The sequence below is a fragment of the Pseudophryne corroboree genome, chromosome 1, assembly GCF_028390025.1.
Source record: "Pseudophryne corroboree isolate aPseCor3 chromosome 1, aPseCor3.hap2, whole genome shotgun sequence".
NCBI classification, from domain to species: domain Eukaryota; kingdom Metazoa; phylum Chordata; class Amphibia; order Anura; family Myobatrachidae; genus Pseudophryne; species Pseudophryne corroboree.
Window position 1 is genome coordinate 41,799,061 of NC_086444.1, and position 22,045 is coordinate 41,821,105.

At 49.4% G+C, this 22,045-nt stretch overlaps 1 protein-coding gene across 3 annotated transcripts in view; it reads right to left on the reverse strand.

Annotated features, from left to right (window-relative positions):
- The window catches only part of HDHD2 (haloacid dehalogenase like hydrolase domain containing 2), a 76,653-nt gene that overhangs the window by 49,351 nt on the left and 5,257 nt on the right, over positions 1 to 22,045 (reverse strand). For all 3 annotated transcript variants that reach the window (XM_063958662.1, XM_063958643.1, XM_063958651.1), the window contains exons 2-3: positions 10,426 to 10,527; positions 6,278 to 6,486 (exon numbers count right to left, since the gene is read on the reverse strand). In XM_063958662.1, coding sequence (XP_063814732.1) covers positions 6,278 to 6,486; positions 10,426 to 10,526 — 310 coding nt within the window. In that variant the 5' untranslated portion in view covers position 10,527. The remainder of the gene's footprint in view (positions 1 to 6,277; positions 6,487 to 10,425; positions 10,528 to 22,045) is intronic.

Below are 22,045 nucleotides of genomic sequence, written 5' to 3' on the forward strand. Positions count from 1 at the left end.
CCAGTACCCAGTATATACTCTCCCCCCCAACATTGGTACCCTGCACTTACTTCCCCGCGTACAGGATCCGATGCTAAGAAACAGCGGCTGCAAAATCCACTCCGCGCTCTAAGAGGAAGAAGAGAGCCACTAACCTCCGAGCTACAGAGTTCCCAAAAACTAATTGTGTCAGTGGGGGCTGCCGCACCCAACTTGTATCGCCTCCTTATCCTGCCCCAGGCATTCCCATCTACAGCCGGGGGGAAGTAAAGTAATAAAAATAAGATTTTAAACCTACCGGTAAATCTATTTCTCCTAGTCCGTAGAGGATGCTGGGGACTCCGTAAGGACCATGGGGTATAGACGGGCTCCGCAGGAGATAGGGCACCTAAAAAGAACTTTGACTATGGGTGTGCACTGGCTCCTCCCTCTATGCCCCTCCTCCAGACCTCAGTTAGAGAACTGTGCCCAGAGGAGATGGACAATACAAGGCAGGATTTAGCAATCCAAGGGCAAGATTCATACCAGCCCACACCAATCATACCATGTAACCTGGAACATACATAACCAGTTAACAGTATGAACAAACGACAGTAACGGTCCAAGACCTATTCCAACTGTAACATAACCCTTATGTAAGCAACAACTATATACAAGTCTTGCAGAGTTTCCGCACTGGGACGGGCGCCCAGCATCCTCTACAGACTAGGAGAAATAGATTTACCGGTAGGTTTAAAATCTTATTTTCTCTTACGTCCTAGAGGATGCTGGGGACTCCGTAAGGACCATGGGGTTTATACCAAAGCATCCAATCGGGCGGGAGAGTGCGTATGACTCTGCAGCACCGACTCAGCAAACGCTAGGTCCTCATCAGCCAGGGTATCAAACTTGTAGAATTTAGCAAAAGTGTTTGACCCCGACCAAGTCGCCGCTCGGCATAGCTGTAATGCCGAGACGCCTCGGGCAGCCGCCCAAGAAGAGCCCACCTTCCTAGTGGAATGGGCTTTAACCGAATTTGGTACCGGCAATCCAGCCGTAGAATGAGCCTGCTGAATCGTATTACAGATCCAGCGAGCAATAGTCTGCTTCGAAGCAGGTGCGCCAATCTTATTAGCAGCATACAGGACAAACAGAGCCTCTGTTTTCCTAATTTTAGCCGTTCTGGCTACATAAATCTTTAAGGCCCTGACTACATCCAGGTATCTGGAATCCTCCAGGTCACTTGTAGCCACAGGCACCACAATAGGTTGATTCTTATGGAATGAAGAAACCACTTTAGACAAAAATTGCGGACGTGTCCTCAATTCAGATCGATCCACATGAAAAATCAAGTAGGGGCTTTTGTGTGACAAAGCCACCAATTCAGACACTCGCCTTGCTGATGCCAAGGCCAACAACATGACCACCTTCCAGGTAAGAAATTTCAACTCAACCTTGGTAAGCGGTTCAAACAAGTGTGATTTTAAGAACTGCAACACCACGTTCAAGTCCCATGGTGCCACTGGAGGCACAAAAAGGGGCTGGATGTGCAGCACTCCCTTTACAAACGTCTGGACTTCTGGAAGAGAAGCCAATTCCTTCTGAAAGAAAATCGAGAGGGCCGAAATCTGTACCTTAACAGAGCCTAATTTCAGGCCCATATCCACTCCTGTCTGTAGGAAGTGGAGAAAACGACCCAGATGAAAATCTTCCGTAGGCGCATTCTTGGACTCACACCAAGACACATACTTTCGCCAGATACGGTGATAATGTTTTACCGTCACCTCCTTCCTAGCCTTTATTAAAGTAGGGATGACCTCTTCCGGAATCCCCTTTTTCGCTAGGATTCGGCGTTCAACCGCCATGCCGTCAAACGTAACCGCGGTAAGTCTTAAAATACACAAGGCCCCTGTTGCAACAGGTCTTCCCTGAGAGGTAGAGGCCAGGGATCGCCTGTGAGCATCTATTGTAGATCCGAGTACCAGGCCCTTCGAGGCCAGTCTGGGACAACGAGTATCGTCTGTACTCTTCTTCGTCTTATGATCCTCAAAACTTTTGTGATGAGAGGAAGAGGAGGAAACACGTAGACCGATTTGAACACCCACGGTGTTACCAGAGCTTCTACTGCTACTGCCTGAGGGTCCCGAGACCTGGCACAAAACCTCCGAAGCTTTTTGTTGAGGCGTGACGCCCTCATGTCTATTTGAGGAGTTCCCCAAAGACACGTTACGTCTGCAAAGACTTCTTGATGAAGTCCCCACTCTCCTGGATGGAGATCGTGTCTGCTGAGGAAGTCTGCTTCTCAGTTGTCCACTCCCGGAATGAAGACAGCCGACAGAGCGCTTACATGATTTTCCGCCCAGCGAAGGATCCTTGTGGCTTCCACCATCGCGACTCTGCTTCTTGTCCCGCCTTGGCGGTTCACATGAGCCACTGTTGTGACATTGTCTGATTGAATCAGAACCGGTAGGTTTCGAAGAAGACTCTCCGCTTGTCGAAGGCCGTTGTAAATGGCCCTGAGTTCCAACACATTGATGTGTAGACAGGACTCCTGGTCTGACCAAAGACCCTGAAAATTTTTTCCCTGTGTGACCGCTCCCCATCCTCGGAGGCTCGCGTCCGTGGTAACCAGGATCCAATCCTGAATTCCGAACCTGCGACCCTCCAGGAGGTGAGCACTTTGCAACCACCACAGGAGGGACACTCTGGCCCCTGGGGACAGAGTTATTTTCCGATGTAAGTGCAGATGGGACCCAGACCACTTGTCCAGAAGGTCCCATTGAAAAGTCCTTGCATGGAACCTTCCGAAGGGAATGGCCTCGTAGGCCGCCACCATTTTTCCCAGAACTCGAGTGCATTGGTGAACTGACACCCTTTTCGGTTTTAGCAGGTCTCTGACCATGTTCTGGATGTCCTGGGCTTTCTCTATTGGGAGGAAGACCTTCATTTGTTCCGTATCCAGTATCATACCTAGGAACGGTAGTCGAGTTATCGGAATCAACTGTGACTTCGGTAGATTTAGAATCCAACCGTGTTGCTGGAGCACTCTCAGAGAGAGCGCCACACTGCTCAGCAATTTCTCCCTTGATCTCGCTTTTATCAGGAGATCGTACAAATATGGGATAATTGTGACTCAATGCTTGCGTAGGACCACCACCATTTCCACCATTATCTTGGTGAAAATCCTCGGGGCCGTGGAGAGTCCAAACGGCAACGTCTGAAATTGGTAATGACAATCCTGTACAGCGAATCTCAGGTATTCCTGATGGGGGGCATATATGGGGACATGAAGGTACGCATCCTTTATGTCCAGAGACACCATAATCTCCCCTTCCTCCATGTTGGCTATTATCGCTCTGAGAGATTCCATTTTGAATTTGAATCTTTTTATGTACAGGTTTAGGGATTTCAGATTCAAAATAGGTCTGACCAAACCGTCCGGTTTCGGGACCACAAATAGGGTTGAGTAGTACCCTCTTCCCTGCTGGTGCAGGGGAACCTTGATTATCACTTGCTGTATACACAGCGTCCGAATTGCAGCTAACACTATATCCCTTTCCGATGTGGAAGCTGGTAGGGACGATTTGAAAAATCGGCGCGGGGGCACCTCCTCGAATTCCAATTTGTAACCCTGGGAAACTATGTCCAACACCCAGGGATTCAGGTCTGAACTGACCCAGGCCTGACTAAAAAGTCGAAGACGTGCCCCCACCGGTGCGGACTCCCTCAGGGGAGCCCCAGCGTCATGCTGTGGGTTTTGGAGCAGCTGGGGAGGACTTTTGTTCCTGGGCACCTGCCGAAGCAGGTGCTCTTTTGCCTCTGCCCTTACCTCTGGCGAGGAAAGAGGATCCCCGACCTCTTCTGGACTTGTGCGACCGAAAGGACTGCATCTGATAGGGTGTTACTTTCTTTTGCTGTTGGGGAATATATGGTAAAAAATTTGATTTACCTGCTGTAGCTGTGGAAACCAGGTCCGTCAGCCCATCCCCAAACAATACATCACCCTTATAGGGTAGTACTTCCATATGTTTTTTGGAATCCGCATCACCCGTCCATTGGCGAGTCCATAAGGATCTTCTCGCTGAGATAGACATGGCATTGGCCCTAGAAGCTAGCAATCCAATGTCCCTTTGAGCATCCCTCATAAATAAGACTGCGTCTTTTATATGGGCTAGAGTTAAGAATATAGTATCCTTATCCATATTATCAAATTGATCTGTCAGCTCATCTGTCCAAGCTGCAGTTGCGCTACACACCCATGCCGACGCAATTGTCGGCCTTAGCACAGCACCCGTATGAGAATAAATACACTTTAAGGTAGTTTCTTGCCTGCGATCTGCAGGGTCCTTAAGGGCCGCTGTGTCAGGAGACGGTAGCGCCACTTTCTTGGACAGGTGCGTCAGGGCCTTGTCCACAGTGGGGGGTGATTCCCAAATCTCCCTGTCCTGCTTAGGGAAGGGGTATGCCATATAAATTCTTTTGGGGATCTGCGGTCTCTTTTCCGGAGTCTCCCAAGCTTTTCCAAAGAATTCATTTAATTCATGAGATGTGGGAAAATTAATAATATGTTTCTTTTCCTTAAACATGTGTACCCTTGTGTCGGGGACAGAGGGTTCATCCACAATATGCAACACATCCCTTATTGCCACAATCATACACTGAATGGTTTTAGTCACCCTAGGGTGCAATTTTACTTCGTCGTAGTCGACACTGGAATCAGAATCCGTGTCGGTAGTAGTGTCTTGTGTTAAGGGACGCTTTTGAGACCCCGACGGGCCCTGCGAGTCGGTCCAATCCGAGGATTGACCCCCTGATGTCCCCCCTAATTCAGCCTTATCAAGCCTTTTATGTAAAGATGCCACACTTGCATTCAACATATGCCACATGTCCATCCAATCTGGAGTCGGCACAACCGACGGGGACACACCACTCATTTGCTCCACCTCCTCCTTGGAGAAGCCTTCCGCCTCAGACATGTCGACACGCACGTACCGACACCCCACACACACAGGGATTAACCTATAAGGGGACAAAACCCCAACCAGGCCCTAAGGAGAGACAGAGAGAGAGTATGCCAGCACACACCAGCGCTTAAAAACACTGGAAAAAATATGTCCAGATAGCGCTTTTCTATATATAATGTACCAATTCCCACTCACTGCGTCGCTAATGTGCCCCCCTCCTCTTTTTCCAGCCTGTGAAGTTCAGCAGGGGAGAGACCAGGGAACCAGCGTTTTCCTCATGCAGCTTCTGTGGAGAAAATGGCGCTGGTTAGTGCTGAGGATCAAGCCCCGCCCACCCGACGGCGGGCTTCGGTCCCAGTGATTTTTCAATTAAAATGGCGGGGGATCATAGATTTACTGCCTCCGCAGCCTAATCAATCTGCATGTGCCCAAATGTGAGGTTTATTGCTGCCCAGGGCGCCCCCCCCTGCGCCCTGCACCCTTCAGTGCTGCTCTGTGTGTGAGAGACTGGGAGCAATGGCGCGCAGCTTACCACTGCGCGCCTTACCTCATGAAGATCTGATGTCTTCTGCCGCCTAAGATGTCTTCTGCCTTCTCATCCGGCTTCTATCTTCGGCATCTGTGAGGAGGACAGCGGCGCGGCTCCGGGACGAACTCCAGGTGAGACCTGTGTTCCGACTCCCTCTGGAGCTAATGGTGTCCAGTAACCTTAGAAGCAGTGCCCAACTTGACAAGCCAGCTCTGCTTCTCTCTCCTGTTGCCAACAGGATTCCCTGAAAATAAAAAACCTAACAAAATTCCTTTTCCACAGAAAACTCTGGAGAGCTCTCTGCAGTGCACCCATTCTCCTCTGGGCACAAGATCTAACTTAGGTCTGGAGGAGGGGCATAGAGGGAGGAGCCAGTGCACACCCATAGTCAAAGTTCTTTTTAGGTGCCCTATCTCCTGCGGAGCCCGTCTTTACCCCATGGTCCTTACGGAGTCCCCAGCATCCTCTAGGACGTAAGAGAAATAGTTACTAACAGCTTCCAATAATATGCATCCGGCATACTGGCAGGTAATAAACTAATGTTTCCAGATTGCCATCAGCGTATAGTGTAGAGGACACTGAGCTTTCTGCTGCCCTGTCTCCCTGCACCCCTCTCTGTACCCCATGGGGCTTCATGTGTTCCAATGCCTGCCTGATAAAGTGGTTCATTGCTTCCATAAGGACAGAATATAATACAAAGAGTATAATTACATACAGGCAGCCAAACAGTTGTAACAAGACACTGAAATGCTCAAACCAGTTGGACCAAGTTTGGGGGCACTTCACACACAGCTATGAAAGCAGATAAAGAGAATTAGCTCAGTACCTTGAAAATCAGGGAGTGCACTATCATCTACCAGCAGCATGGGCCGGACGCTGCTCTGCTCAACCAGGTTCCTCGCTGCGGTCAGAGAGGTGAAGATCTCGTCCTCATCTATATCAAAGTGCAGCCTCCGGAGTCTCTCCAGCAGGGTCCTCTTACACTCCTTGGTGGTGTTCGTGACAAAGCGTATCACAACAGGAGCATCCCGCAACCTAGAGAGGAGGAGGGGGAGAGAGAGACGGACAAACTAGATCCAGCCTACATACTGTCAAAGAGTCAAAAAGTTATTAAAAACTTCTCATCAACACTCCCAGATGGCCTTGTGCTAATAATTCCACACAATCTAGCCGACTGGCAAATGTTCTGGCAACAGGCCTGTGAAAATTTCAAGTAGTAGAGAGAACTAAAAATATTTTCTTAGTTGGGACCCCAAAGTGTCAGTGAGCTATTGTTCTAGTACCCAAAGTGTCAGTGTCCTATTGTTTTGGGAGCCCATAGTGTCAGTGTGCTATTGTTCTAGTACCCAAAGTGTCAGTGTCCTATTGTTCTGGGAGGCCAAAGTGTCAGTGTCCTATTGTTCTGGGAGGCCAAAGTGTCAGTGTGCTATTGTTCTAGTACCCAAAGTGTCAGTGTCCTATTGTTCTGAGAGGCCAAAGTGTCAGTGTCCTATTGTTCTGGGAGGCCAAAGTGTCAGTGTGCTATTGTTCTGGGAGGCCAAAGTGTCAGTGTGCTATTGTTCAAGTACCCAAAGTGTCAGTGTCCTATTGTTCTGGGAGGCCAAAGTGTCAGTGTGCTATTGTTCTAGTACCCAAAGTGTCAGTGTGCTATGGTTCTGGGAGGCCAAAGTGTCAGTGTGCTATTGTTCTAGTACCCAAAGTGTCAGTGTACTATTGTTCTGGGAGGCCAAAGTGTCAGTGTGCTATTGTTCTAGTACCCAAAGTGTCAGTGTGCTATTGTTCTGGGAGCACAAAGTGTCAGTGTACTATTGTGCTGGGAGGCCAGAGTGTCAGTGTGCTATTGTTCTGGGAGCCCAAAGTGTCAGTGTGCTATTGTTCTGGGAGCACAAAGTGTCAGTGTACTATTGTGCTGGGAGGCCAGAGTGTCAGTGTGCTATTGTTCTGGGAGCCCAAAGTGTCAGTGTGCTATTGTTCTGGGAGCCCAAAGTGTCAGTGTGCTATTGTTCTGGGAGCACAAAGTGTCAGTGTGCTATTGTGTTCTGGGAGCCCAAAGTGTCAGTGTGCCATTGTTCTGAGAGCCCAAAGTGTCAGTGTGCCATTGTTCTGAGAGCCCAAAGTGTCAGTGTACTATTGTTCTGGGAGCCCAAAGTGTCAGTGTGCCATTGTTCTGAGAGCCCAAAGTGTCAGTGTGCTATTGTTCTGGGAGCCCAAAGTGTCAGTGTGCCATTGTTCTGAGAGCCCAAAGTGTCAGTGTGCTATTGTTCTGAGAGCCCAAAGTGTCAGTGTGCCATTGTTCTGAGAGCCCAAAGTGTCCGTGTGCTATTGTTCTGGGAGCCCAAAGTGTCCGTGTGCTATTGTTCTGGGAGGCCATAGTGTCAGTGTCCTATTGTTCTGGGAGGCCATAGTGTCAGTGTGCTATTGTACTGGGAGGCCAGAGTGTCAGTGTGCTATTGCACTGGGAGGCCAGAGTGTCAGTGTGCTATTGTTCTGGGAGCCCAAAGTGTCCGTGTGCTATTGTTCTGGGAGCCCAAAGTGTCCGTGTGCTATTGTTCTGGGAGGCCATAGTGTCAGTGTGCTATTGTTCTGGGAGCACAAAGTGTCAGTGTGCTATTGTTCTGGGAGGCCAGAGTGTCAGTGTGCTATTGTTCTGGGAGGCCAGAGTGTCAGTGTGCTATTGTTCTGGGAGCACAAAGTGTCAGTGTGCTATTGTACTGGGAGGCCAGAGTGTCAGTGTGCTATTGTTCTGTGAGCCCAAAGTGTCAGTGTGCTATTGTACTGGGAGGCCAGAGTGTCAGTGTGCTATTGTTCTGGGAACCCAAAGTGTCAGTGTGCTATTGTTCTGGGAGGCCAGAGTGTCAGTGTGCTATTGTTCTGGGAGGCCAGAGTGTCAGTGTACCATTGTTCTGGGAGCCCAAAGTGTCAGTGTGCTATTGTTCTGGGAACCCAAAGTGTCTGGGCTCCCAGAACACAATAGCACACTGACACTTTGGGTTCCCAGAACAATAGCACACGGACACTCTGGCCTCCCAGAACAATAGCACACTGACACTCTGGCCTCCCAGAACAATAGCACACTGACACTTTGGGTTCCCAGAACAATAGCACACGGACACTTTGGGTTCCCAGAACAATAGCACACTGACACTTTGGGCTCCCAGAACAATGGTACACTGACACTTTGGGCTCCCAGAACACAATAGCACACTAAGTGTCAGTGTACCATTGTTCTGGGAGCCCAAAGTGTCAGTGTGCTATTGTTCTGGGAACCCAAAGTGTCCGTGTGCTATTGTTCTGGGAACCCAAAGTGTCAGTGTGCTATTGTTCTGGGAGGCCAGAGTGTCCGTGTGCTATTGTTCTGGGAACCCAAAGTGTCAGTGTGCTATTGTTCTGGGAGCCCAAAGTGTCCGTGTGCTATTGTTCTGGGAACCCAAAGTGTCCGTGTGCTATTGTTCTGGGAACCCAAAGTGTCAGTGTGCTATTGTTCTGGGAGCCCAAAGTGTCCGTGTGCTATTGTTCTGGGAACCCAAAGTGTCAGTGTGCTATTGTTCTGGGAACCCAAAGTGTCAGTGTACTATTGTTCTGGGAGGCCAGAGTGTCAGTGTGCTATTGTTCTGGGAGGCCAGAGTGTCAGTGTGCTATTGTACTGGGAGCACAAAGTGTCAGTGTGCTATTGTACTGGGAGGCCAGAGTGTCAGTGTGCTATTGTGTTCTGGGAGCACAAAGTGTCAGTGTGCTATTGTTCTGGGATCCCAAAAGAGGTAATAAACAAACAAAACAAACAAACTCAAGGCCACGACCATGATACGCCCCTTTCCTGATAGGCCACTCTCCTTCTGCCTGAAAACTGTATCCATGTCATGAAAAGAAGGACCAATAAACAGTAGTGACAGGCAGAGGCGGATTTATGGGTCAGGGGAGCCAAAGTTGCTGTGCCCTGCCACCCCCATACACCCAGCGGCACAGCAGGGGAGCGGCAGCCCGGTAGTGACAAGTGAGGCTGCAGAAGATGCCCGGTGTGACTGTTACACGGGGGGCCTAGCTACTCCCATACAGTGCAGGCTGAGGAAGGGGTGGGGGGGTCATCCTGTTTTTACAGGAACTCACTGATAGACATGACAGAGCGCCCAGGGTCTCTCCGGCTGTCTGTGTGCAATGGAGGCCCAGCCTCAGCCTGCAGTCCCCGCAGCCGTCCCAACTCCCTGCGTCCTGTCTCCTCCGGTGCCATGGCATTTCCATACCCACAATTTCCCAGATTATTTTGCTACTGTGCGTGAACGTAAATCCATACAATCCTGTTACAGTGCAAGTGTTACACAACGTGTACGCACAAAGGCACTGTTGAGATTGAGATGCACGGAGATTGCCCCTGTTATGGCGTGGTACTGGAGTGTCACGGGCCTGTCGCTGAAGTGTTTGCAGAGACAGGCGTTCAGTCGTTCACATAGGAGTGCTGGTGCATGTTTCGATGATGCCACAGATGGTGGCGTCAGTATTACAGCACGTACAGGAGGTGGCAGTGGGCGTCTCAGTCCTTATGCATTCATACACCAGGGAAGGGCCTTGTAGCGCCATCTGTATAAAGCTGCAGACAGGCAGACGCACCTGCGCACACCTCTGAATGAGCCCCATAATGTTCAACTAGGCGTATAGTAGGAACCTCTGCTGTTATCCTGTAGGTCACAGGCCATGAGGACTCACACGGACAGATCCTGGATCTAGACATGGCATTAACATGAAGCCCAAATCACCACACATTGACCCAGATTACAGAACAGCTGTTGGAACTAGATTCAGGAAATGTATATTTTTCTCCTTGAAATGTATTTATCAAACTGTAGATGAGGGAACCCTGGGAGAGAGATAATTCCCCTGCAGGACCTCATCCGCAACTTGTACATCACATTGAACTAATGAATAAAAACGTGTATGCAAATAACGTGATCACCTTATAATGTATTTACACAGGCCACTTACCTTCTCAGTGCCTCCTGAGCCCCAGGAACAGCGGTATCCTCAATATGGAGAGTGCCACTGAGATCCACCAGCACAGCCCTCAGGACACGACGAGCCGCCATTCTGCAATGACACAGGATACCACAGGTTTATGCAATAAAGGACAACTGCAGACATATGGTGGTCGTCAGGTGTAAATTAACACAAAGTAATTAAAGAGATTTAATAAGAATTTACTCACCGGTAATTCTATTTCTCGTAGTCCGTAGTGGATGCTGGGAACTCCGTAAGGACCATGGGGAATAGCGGGCTCCGAAGGAGGCTGGGCACTCCAGAAAGATCTTAGACTACCTGGTGTGCACTGGCTCCTCCCACTATGACCCTCCTCCAAGCCTCAGTTAGGTACCGTGCCCGGACGAGCGTACACAATAAGGAAGGATTTTGAATCCCGGGTAAGACTCATACCAGCCACACCAATCACACCGTACAACTCGTGATATGAAACACAGTTAACAGTATGAAACAATAGAGCCTCTCAACAGATGGCTCAACAATAACCCGATTTAGTTAACAATAACTATTTACAAGTATTGCAGATAAACCGCACTTGGGATGGGCGCCCAGCATCCACTACGGACTACGAGAAATAGAATTACCGGTGAGTAAATTCTTATTTTCTCTGACGTCCTAGTGGATGCTGGGAACTCCGTAAGGACCATGGGGATTATACCAAAGCTCCCAAACGGGCGGGAGAGTGCGGATGACTCTGCAGCACCGAATGAGAGAACTCCAGGTCCTCCTCAGCCAGGGTATCAAATTTGTAGAATTTTGCAAACGTGTTTGCCCCTGACCAAGTAGCTGCTCGGCAAAGTTGTAAAGCCGAGACCCCTCGGGCAGCCGCCCAAGATGAGCCCACCTTCCTTGTGGAATGGGCATTTACAGATTTTGGCTGTGGCAGGCCTGCCACAGTATGTGCAAGCTGAATTATACTACAAATCCAACGAGCAATAGTCTGCTTAGAAGCAGGAGCACCCAGCTTGTTAGGTGCATATAGGATAAACAGCGAGTCAGATTTTCTGACTCTAGCCGTTCTGGAAACATATATTTTCAGTGCCCTGACAACGTCTAGCAACTTGGAGTCCTCCAAGTCCCTAGTAGCCGCAGGCACCACAATAGGCTGGTTCAGGTGAAACGCTGACACCACCTTTGGGAGAAACTGGGGACGAGTCCTCAATTCTGCCCTATCCATATGGAAAATCAAATAAGGGCTTTTACAAGACAAAGCCGCCAATTCTGATACTCGCCTGGCAGAAGCCAAGGCCAATAACATAACCACCTTCCACGTGAGATATTTCAGATCCACGGTTTTTAGTGGTTCAAACCAATGTGATTTTAAGAAACTCAACACCACGTTGAGATCCCAAGGTGCCACAGGAGGCACAAACGGGGGCTGACTATGCAGCACTCCTTTTATAAATGTCTGAACTTCAGGTACTGAAGCTAGTTCTTTTTGAAAGAAAATCGACAGAGCCGAGATCTGTACCTTAATGGAACCCAATTTAAGGCCCATAGTCACTCCTGCTTGCAGGAAATGCAGAAATCGACCTAGTTGAAATTCCTCTGTTGGGGCCCTTTCGGCCTCACACCATGCAACATATTTTCGCCATATGCGGTGATAATGAGTTGCTGTAACCTCTTTCCTGGCTTTAGTAAGCGTAGGAATGACTTCCTCCGGAATGCCCTTTTCCTTCAGGATCCGGCGTTCAACCGCCATGCTGTCAAACGCAGCCGCGGTAAGTCTTGGAACAGACAGGGCCCCTGCTGCCGCAGGTCCTGTCTGAGTGGCAGAGGCCATGGGTCCTCTGATATAAATTCTTGAAGTTCTGGGTACCAAGCTCTTCTTGGCCATCCACGAGTATCGTTCTTACTCCTCGCCTTCTTATTATTCTCAGTACCTTTGGTATGAGAGGCAGAGGGGAGAACACATAAACCGACTGGTACACCCACGGTGTTACCAGAGCGTCCATAGCTATCGCCTGAGGGTCCCTTGACCTGGTGCAATATCTTTTATAGCTCTTTGTTGAGGCGGGACGCCATCATGTCCACCTGTGGCCTTTCCCAATGGTGTACAATCCTATTGGAAGACTTCTGGAGGAAGTCCCCATTCTCCCGGGTGGAGGTCGTATCTGTTGAGAAGATCTGCTTCCCAGTTTTCCACTCCGGGAACGAACACTGCTGACAGTGCTAACACATGATTTTCCGCCTATCGGAGAATCCTTGTGGCTTCTGCCATCGCCATCCTGCTTCTTGTGCCGCCCTGTTGGTTTACATAGGCGACTGCCGTGATGTTGTCTGATTGGATCAGTACCGGCTGGTTTTGAAGCAGAGGCCTTGCCGGCCTCAGGGCATTGTAAATGGCCCTCAGGTCCAGAATATTTATGTGTAGGGAAATAACCTGACTTGACCAAAGTCCCTGGAAGTTTCTTCCCTGTGTGACTGCCCCCCAGCCTCAAAGGCTGGAATCCATGGTCACTAGGACCTAGTCCTGTATGCCGAACCTGCGGCCCTCTTGAAGATGGGCACTCTGCAGCCACCACAGTAGAGATACCCTGGTCCTTGGAGACAGGGTTATCAGCCTATGCATCGGAAGATGCGATCCGGACCACTTGTCCAACAGGTCCCTCTGAAAAGTTATTGTATGGAACCTGCCTAATGGGATTGCTTCGTAGGAAGCTACCATTTTTCCCAGGACTCGCGTGCAATGATGCACCGCTACCTATTTTGGCTTCAGGAGGTCTCTGACTAGAGATGACAACTCCTTGGCTTTCTCCTCCGGGAGAAACACTATTTCTGGTTTATGTCCAGAACCATCCCCAGGAACAGTAGACGTGTCATAGGAACCAGCTGTGACTTTGGACTGTTTAGAATCCAACCATGCTGTTGTAGCACTTTCCAAAATAGTGCTACCCCGACTACCAACTGCTCCTTGGACCTCGCCCTTATAACGAGATTGTCCAAGTACGGGATAATTACAACTCCCTTTTTTCGAAGGAGTATCATCATTTCGGCCATTACCTTGATAAAACACCCTCGGTGCCATGTACAGTCCAAACGGCAGTGTCTGGACTTGGTAATGGTAATCCTGTACCACAAATCTGAGGTACTCCTGGCGAGGATGGTAAATGGGGACATGCAGGTAAGCATCTTTGATGTCCCGGGATACCATGTAATCCCCCTCGTCCAGGCTTGCAATAATCGCCCTGAGCGATTCCATCTTGAACTTGAATTTTTTTATGTATGTGTTCAAGGATTTTAAATATAAAATGGGTCACACCGAACCATGCGGTCTCGGTACCCCAACACGTGTGGAATAGTAACCCCGTCCTTGTTGAAGTAGGGGCACCTTGAGTATCACCTGCTGGGAATACCGCTTATTAATTGCCTCTAGCACAGCCTCCCTGCCTGAGGGAGTTGTCAGCAAGGCATATTTTAGGAAACGGCTGGGGGGAGACATCTCGAATTCCAGCTTGTACCCCTGAAATACTACTTGAAAGCAACAGGGATCCACCTGTGAGCGAGCCCACTAATTGCTGAAATTTTTGAGACGGCCCCCCCCCCCCCGTACCAGGCTACACCTGTGGTGCACCCGCGTCATGGTGTGGACTCACAGGAGGCGGGGGAAGAATCTTGATTCTGGGAACAGGCTGACTGGTGCAGCTTTTTCCCTCTACCCTTGTCTCTGTACAGAAAGGAAGCGCCATTTGACCCGCTTGCTTTTCCGAAGCCGAAAGGACTGTACCTTTGTCTGTGAGGAAACCTGAGGTAAAATTATTTCTTCCCAGCAGTTGCTGTGGATACGAGGTCCCAGAGACCATCCCCAAATAATTCCTCACCCTTACAAGGCTCTCTATGCGCTTTTTAAGTCAGCATCACCTGTCCAGTGACAGGTCTCTAATACCCTCCTGACAGAATGGACATTACATTTATTTTGGATGCCAGCCGGCAAAATATCCCTCTGTGCATCCCCCATATATAAGACGACGTCTTTAATATGTTTTTATGTTTGCCAACTAGTATCCCTGTTTGACACGGTCACCGACCACGCTGCAGCAGCACTATCTGCAGGTCTCAGTCTAGTACCTGAGTGTGTAAATACAGACTTCAGGATAGCCTCCTGTTTTTTATCAACAGGTACCTATTAAAGTGGCCGTATCCTAAGACGGCAGTGCCACCTTTTTTTGACAAACGTGTGAGCGCCTTATCCACCCTAGGGGATATCTCCCAGCGTAACTTATCCTCCTGGCGGGAAAGGGTACGCCATCAGTAACTTTTTATAAATTACCAGTTTCTTAACGGGGGAACCCACGCTTTTCACACACTTCATTTATTCATCTGATGGGGGAACAAAACACTGCCTGTTTTTTCTCCCCAAACCTAAAACCCATTTTTAGAGGTGCTTGGGTTAAAGTCAGAAATGTATAACACATTTTTTATTGCCGGGATCAAGTCACGGATGTTCCTAGTGGATTGTGTATATGTCTCCACCTTGTCGACACTGGAGTCAGACTCCGTGTCGACATCTGTGTCTGCCATCTGAGAGAGCGGGCGTTTTTGATGGCCTTTGAGACGCCTGGGCAGGCGCGGGCTGCGAAGCCGGCTGTCCCACAGCTGTTACGTCATCCACCCTTTTATGTAAGGAGTTGACACTGTCGGTTAATACCTTTCACCTATCCATCCACTCTGGTGTCGGCCCCACAGGGGGCGACATCACATATATCGGCCTCTGTTCCGTCACCATATAAGCCTCCTCATTCAACATGTCGACACAGCCGTACCGACACACCGCAGACACACAGGGAATGCTCTAAACGAGGACAGGACCCACAAAAGCCCTTTGGGGGGACAGAGTGAGAGTATGCCAGCACACACCAGAGCGCTATATAATGCAGGGACTAACTGAGTTATGTCCCCTATAGCTGCTGTTTTTATATATAATGTATACTGCGCCTAAATTTAGTGCCCCCCCTCTCTTTATTAACCCTTTGTAGACTGCAGGGGAGAGCTAGGGAGCTTCCTTCCAGCGGAGCTGTGAGGGAAAATAGCGCCAGTGTGCTGAGGAGATAGGCTCCGCCCCTTTTTTGCGGCCTATTCTCCCATTTTTTATGGAATTCTGGCAGGGGTATTTACCTCATATATAGCCCCTGGGGCTATATATTGAGGTATTTTAGCCAGCCAAGGTGTTTTTATTGCTGCCTCAGGGCACCCCCCCCAGCGCCCTGCACCCTCAGTGACCGGAGTGTGAGAGGAGCAATGGCGCACAGCTGCAGTGCTGTGCGCTACCTTGGTGAAGACAGAGTCTTCATGCCGCCGATTTTCCGGACCATCTTCTTGCTTCTGGCTCTGTAAGGGGGACGGCGGCGCGGCTCCGGGACCGAACATCAAGGCTGGGCCTGCGGTCGATCCCTCTGGAGCTAATGGTGTCCAGTAGCCTAAGAAGCCCAATCCGGCTGCAAGCAGGCGAGTTCGCTTCTTCTCCCCTTAGTCCCTCGCTGCAGTGAGCCTGTTGCCAGCAGGTCTCACTGAAAATAAAAAAATCTAAGACTATTACTTTCTAAGAGCTCAGGAGAGCCCCTAGTGTGCATCCAACCTCGGCCGGGCATGAAATCTAACTGAGGCTTGGAGGAGGGTCATAGTGGGAGGAGCCAGTGCACACCAGGTAGTCTAAGATCTTTCTGGAGTGCCCAGCCTCCTTCGGAGCCCGCTATTCCCCATGGTCCTTACGGAGTTCCCAGCATCCACTAGGACGTCAGAGAAATCTAGATTACTATCGGCTAACTGCAGAATACACATTGCTACATTACCATACAGCGAGAACTGGCCAATCCCAACACCTTCATATAACATCATACCTAGTACTGTGGTCACTGGGGCGCTCTCTGTATTGTACAGTGGTCACTGGGGCGCTCTCTGTATTGTACAGTGGTCACTGGGGCGCTCTCTGTATTGTACAGTGGTCACTGGGGCGCTCTCTGTATTGTACAGTGGTCACTGGGGTGCTCTCTGTATTGTTCAGTGGTCACTGGGGTGCGCTCTGTATTGTACAGCCGTCACTGGGGTGTTATCTGTATTGTACAGCCGTCACTGGGGTGTTATCTGTATTGTACAGCCGTCACTGGGGTGCTCTCTGTATTGTACAGCCGTCACTGGGGTGCTCTCTGTATTGTACATCAATCACTGGGGTGCTCTCTGTATTGTACAGCAGTCACTGGGGTGCTCTCTGTATTGTACAACAGTCACTGGGATGCTCTCTGTATTGTACAGTCGTCACTGGGATGCTCTCTGTATTGTACAGTCGTCACTGGGATGCTCTCTGTATTGTACAGTGGTCACTGGGGTGCTCTCTGTATTGTACAGTCGTCACAGGGGTGCTCTCTGTATTGTACAGCCGTCACTGGGGTGCTCTCTGTATTGTACAGTCGTCACTGGGGTGCTCTCTGTATTGTACAGTCGTCACAGGGGTGCTCTCTGTATTGTACAGTCGTCACAGGGGTGCTCTCTGTATTGTACAGTCGTCACAGGGGTGCTCTTACGCCACACAGTACTGCAACTTTATTCACAATATATCATGCAATAGTGTCTCTTATTCACGTTACATCACACAGTAGTACCACGTTACTCCTCACAGTAGTGCCCCTTATTCACATTACACCACATCATATTGCTCTTTATTCACATTACACCACATCATATTGCTCTTTATTCACATTACACCACATCATATTGCTCTTTATTCACATTACACCACACCATATTGCTCTTTATTCACATTACACCACATCATATTGCTCTTTATTCACATTAGACCACACAGTAGTGCCCTTTCTATACGTTACACCACAAAGTACTGTAGTACACCTTATACACATAATGCCGCACATTAGTAATACATTTTGTATGCAGATAGAGCCGCAGTTACACACAGAATATAGGCATGCTGCATATCATTTTACTCAGCAGAAGCTGCTTGTGCCCCTAGGCATTTGCCTAGTTTGCCTATGCCTAGGACCGGCTCTATATTTACCACAGTTTGCAGAGTAATAAAGTAGAGAGAGTAACAATCAATCAGCTCCTGTCATTTTTCAAACCCAGACACTGATTGGTTGATTCTTTGGGGGTCTATTTACTAAGCCTATTTACCAGTCAATCAGCTCCCAACCGTCATGTTACAGGCTGTGCTTGAAAAATGACAGGAGCTGATTTATCTCTAAGGCATAGTAAATAGACCCCTTAATCTCTAACCAAGCTTTGATAAATATTCCCCATACTACAGAAAAAGATGGACTACAGCAAACAGTGATTTGAAATGGGAGATAACATGTAATACAGATTCGTGCAGGGCTATACGCAGAGGCAGCTAGAATAGTAATAATAATTATTATGGTTTCACACTGTAAATGAAATACAATCGGAGACAAAGTAAAAGAGCATTTGGGACAGCGGGCTGGCAGAAAGTGGAAAATTATCCATATGACCAAACAAACATAGGCGGTCATTCAGACCTGGTCGCACGCAGGCGTGTTTTTGCACTGCTGCGACCAAGTAATCGCCGCCTAAAGGGGAGGGGGTAATCGCTGTGCAGGGGTGCGATCGGCTGTGCAGTGAGCTGCACAAACAAAAGTTTGTGCAGTCTCTGCACAGCCCAGGACTTACTCAGCCGCTGCGACGATCCAGGCCGATGCGGACGTCAGGAATCCTCCTGGTGAACGGCTGTGCACGCCTGCGTTTTTCCGGACAGTCTCAGAAAACGGTGAGTTGCCGCCCTCAAACGCCTTCTTCCTGTCAATCTTCTTGCGATCGCAGATGCGATCGCTTTCTTCGTTTGTTCTGTCGCTGCTCGGCGATCCCCGTCGCCGGCGGCCGACGTGCCTGCGCATTGCGGTGCATGTGCTGTTCAGACCCTGATCGCACGGCTTCGAAAATAGGATTTTAATACCTACCGGTAAATCCTTTTCTCTTAGTCCGTAGAGGATGCTGGGGATGCTTCAAGAACCATGGGGTATAGACGGGATCCGCAGGAGACATGGGCACACTATAAGACTTTGAATGGGTGTGAACTGGCTCCTCCCTTTATGCCCCTCCTCCAGACTCCAGTTATAGGAACTGTGCCCAGGGAGACGGACATTTCGAGGAAAAGGATTTATGTAACGTTTTAAACTAAGGTGAGATACATACCAGCTCACACCACCAACACGCCGTACAACATGGCATTCAACAACAACGCATGCAACGGCATGAACAACAACAGTCACAGACTGACTGAACTCAGCACAACATGTGCGTAACTACAAGCAATAACTACAGATAACGTCCGCACCAGGACGGGCGCCCAGCATCCTCTACGGACTAAGAAAAAGGATTTACCGGTAGGTATTAAAATCCTATTTTCTCATACGTCCTAGAGGATGCTGGGGATGCTTCAAGAACCATGGGGTTTATACTAAAGCTCTAGAACGGGCGGGAGAGTGCGGAAGACTGCAGCACCGATTGACCAAACAAGAGGTCCTCATCAGCCAGGATATCAAACTTGTAAAACTTCGCAAAGGTGTTTGATCCCGACCAAGTACCAGCTCGGCAAAGCTGTAATGCCGAGACCCCTCGGGCAGCCGCCCAAGATGAGCCCACCTTTCTGGTAGAATGGGCCTTCACCGACTTCGGTAACGGCAATCCTGCCGTAGAATGAGCCTGCTGAATCGTATTACAGAACCAGCGTGCAATAGTCTGCTTGGAAGCAGGAGCCCCGATCTTGTTGGGTGCATACAGGATAAACAGAGCCTCTGTTTTCCTAACTTGAGCCGTTCTGGAGACATAGATTTGCAAAGCTCTGACCACACCAAGAGACTTTGATTCCGCCAAGGCGTCAGTAACCACTGGCACCACAATAGGCTGGTTCACGTGAAACGAAGAAACCACCTTTGGCAAAAATTGCTGACGAGTCCTCAACTCCGCCCTATCAGCATGGAAGATTAAATAGGGACTTTTGTGCGACAAAGCTGCCAATTCAGATACTCGCCTTGCGGATGCCAAGGCCAACAGCATGACTACTTTCCAAGTAAGGAATTTTAACTCAACCTTACGCAAAGGTTCAAACCAATGAGATTGCAGGAACTGCAATACCACGTTAAGATCCCACGGCGCCACTGGGGGCACAAAGGGAGGTTGGATGTGCAGTACACCTTTCACGAAGGTCTGAACTTCTGGAAGGAAGGCCAACTCCTTCTGAAAGAAAATAGATAAGGCCGAAATCTGTACTTTAATGGAGCCTAACTTTAAGCCCGCTTCCACACCTGCTTGCAAAAAATGGAGCAACCGCCCCAGCTGAAAATCCTCCGTAGGAGCCTTCTTGGATTCACACCAAGACACATATTATCTCCAAATACGGTGGTAATGCTTTGCCGTTACTTCCTTTCTAGCCTGAAGAAGTGTGGGAATGACTTCACTGGGAATACCCTTCCGGGCTAGGATTTGGCGTTCAACCGCCATGCCGTCAAACGCAGCCGCGGTAAGTCCTGATACACGCACGGTCCCTGTTATAGCAGGTCCTCTCGTAGAGGAAGAGGCCAGGGATCTTCCATGAGTAACTCCTGAAGATCTGGATACCAGACCCTCCTTGGCCAGTCCGGAACAACGAGTATTGCCTGAACTCTTGTTCTTCTTAAAATCTTTATCACCTTTGGAATGAGTGGAAGTGGAGGGAACACATAGACCGACGGAAACACCCACGGTGTCACCAGGGCGTCCACCGCTATCGCTTGAGGGTCCCTTGACCTGGAACAATATCTCTGAAGTTTCTTGTTGAGGCAGGACGCCATCATGTCCACTTGAGGAACTCCCCAGCGACTTGTCACTTCTGCAAAGACCTCTTGATGAAGGCCCCACTCTCCTGAATGGAGATCGTGTCTGCTGAGGAAGTCTGCTTCCCAGTTGTCCACTCCTGGAATGAAGACCGCTGACAGAGCGCTGGCCTGTCTTTCCGCCCAGCGAAAGAATCTTCGTGGCCTCGGCCATCACCGCTCTGCTCCTTGTTCCGCCTTGGCGGTTTATGTACACCACTGCAGTCATGTTGTCTGACTGAATCTAAACCGGCAGACCTCGAAGAAGATGTTCTGCTTGCAGTATGCCGTTGTAAATGGCTCTTAATTCCAGAATGTTTATGTGTAGAAAAACTTCTTGGCTCGACCACTTTCCCTGAAAGTTTCTTCCCTGTGTGACTGCTCCCCAGCCTCGGAGGCTTGCATCCGTGGTCACCAGGATCCAATCCTGAATCCCAAACCTGCGCCCCTCTAAAAGGTGAGAACTGTGCAGCCACCACAGAAGGGAGATTCTGGTCCTGGGAGATAGAATTATCTTCCGATGCATGTCCAGGTGAGACCCGGACCATTGGTCCAACAGGTTCCACTAAAACACCCTGGCATGGAACCTGCCATACGGAATGGCCTCGTAGGCCGCCACCATCTTCCCCAGCAATCGAGTGCATTGAAGAACTGATACTTTTGTTGGATTCAGAATCTGTTTTACCATGTTCTGTATTTCGATAGCTTTTTCCATTGGAAGAAAAACTCTCTGCAATTCTGTGTCCAGAATCATACCCAGAAACGACAGTTAGTTGGATCTAACTGTGATTTTGGCAAATTCAGGAGCCACCCGTGTCGTCAGTGAAAGGGCAACATTCTTCAACAATTGCTCCTTGGACCTCGCCTTTATGAGGAGATCGTCCAAGTACGGGATAATCGTGATTCCCTGCTTGCGCAGGAGAACCATCATTTCCGCCATTACTTTGGTGAAAACCCTCGGAGCCATGGACAGACCAAAAAGGCAACGTTTGAAATTGGTAATGACAATCCTGTACCGCAAATCTCAGGTAAGCCTGATGTGGAGGAAATATGGGGACATGCAAGTAAGCATCCTTTATGTCGACCGATACCATAAAATCCCCCTCTTCCAGCGTGGAGATCACTGCACGTAGAGATTCCTTCTTGAACTTGAATTTCTTTAGAGAGAAATTGAGGGATTTTAGGTTTAGAATCAGTCTGACTGAGCCGTCCGGCTTCGGGACCACGAACAGGCTCGAATAAAAACCTTCCCCCTGTTGAGATGGGGGCACCGTTACAATCACTTGATTTTGACACAACTTTAGTATCGCAGCACTTACTATCTCCCTTTGTGGAAGAGAAGCTGGCAAGGCCGATTTGAAAAATCGGTGAGGGGGCACGTCTTGAAACTCTAACCTGTACCCCTGGGTTACTATGTCTACTATCCAGGTCCGAGTGCACCCAGACCTGACTGAAGAGTCTGAGACGTGCCCCCACTGGTGCGGACTCTCGCAGAGGAGCCCCAGCGTCATGCGGTGGATTTGGTAGAAACCGGAGAGGACTTCTGCTCCTGGGAACTTGCCACAGCCTGTGACCTTTTTCCCCGACCTCTCCCCCTCGCAGCAAGGAAGGAGGACCCACGTCCTTTTTTGAATCTATTGGGCCGAAAGGACTGCATCTGATAGTGAGGCGATTTCTTCTGCTGTGCAAGGACATAAGGTAAAAATGATGACCTACCTGCGGTAGCCGTAGACACCAGGTCAGTAAGGCCG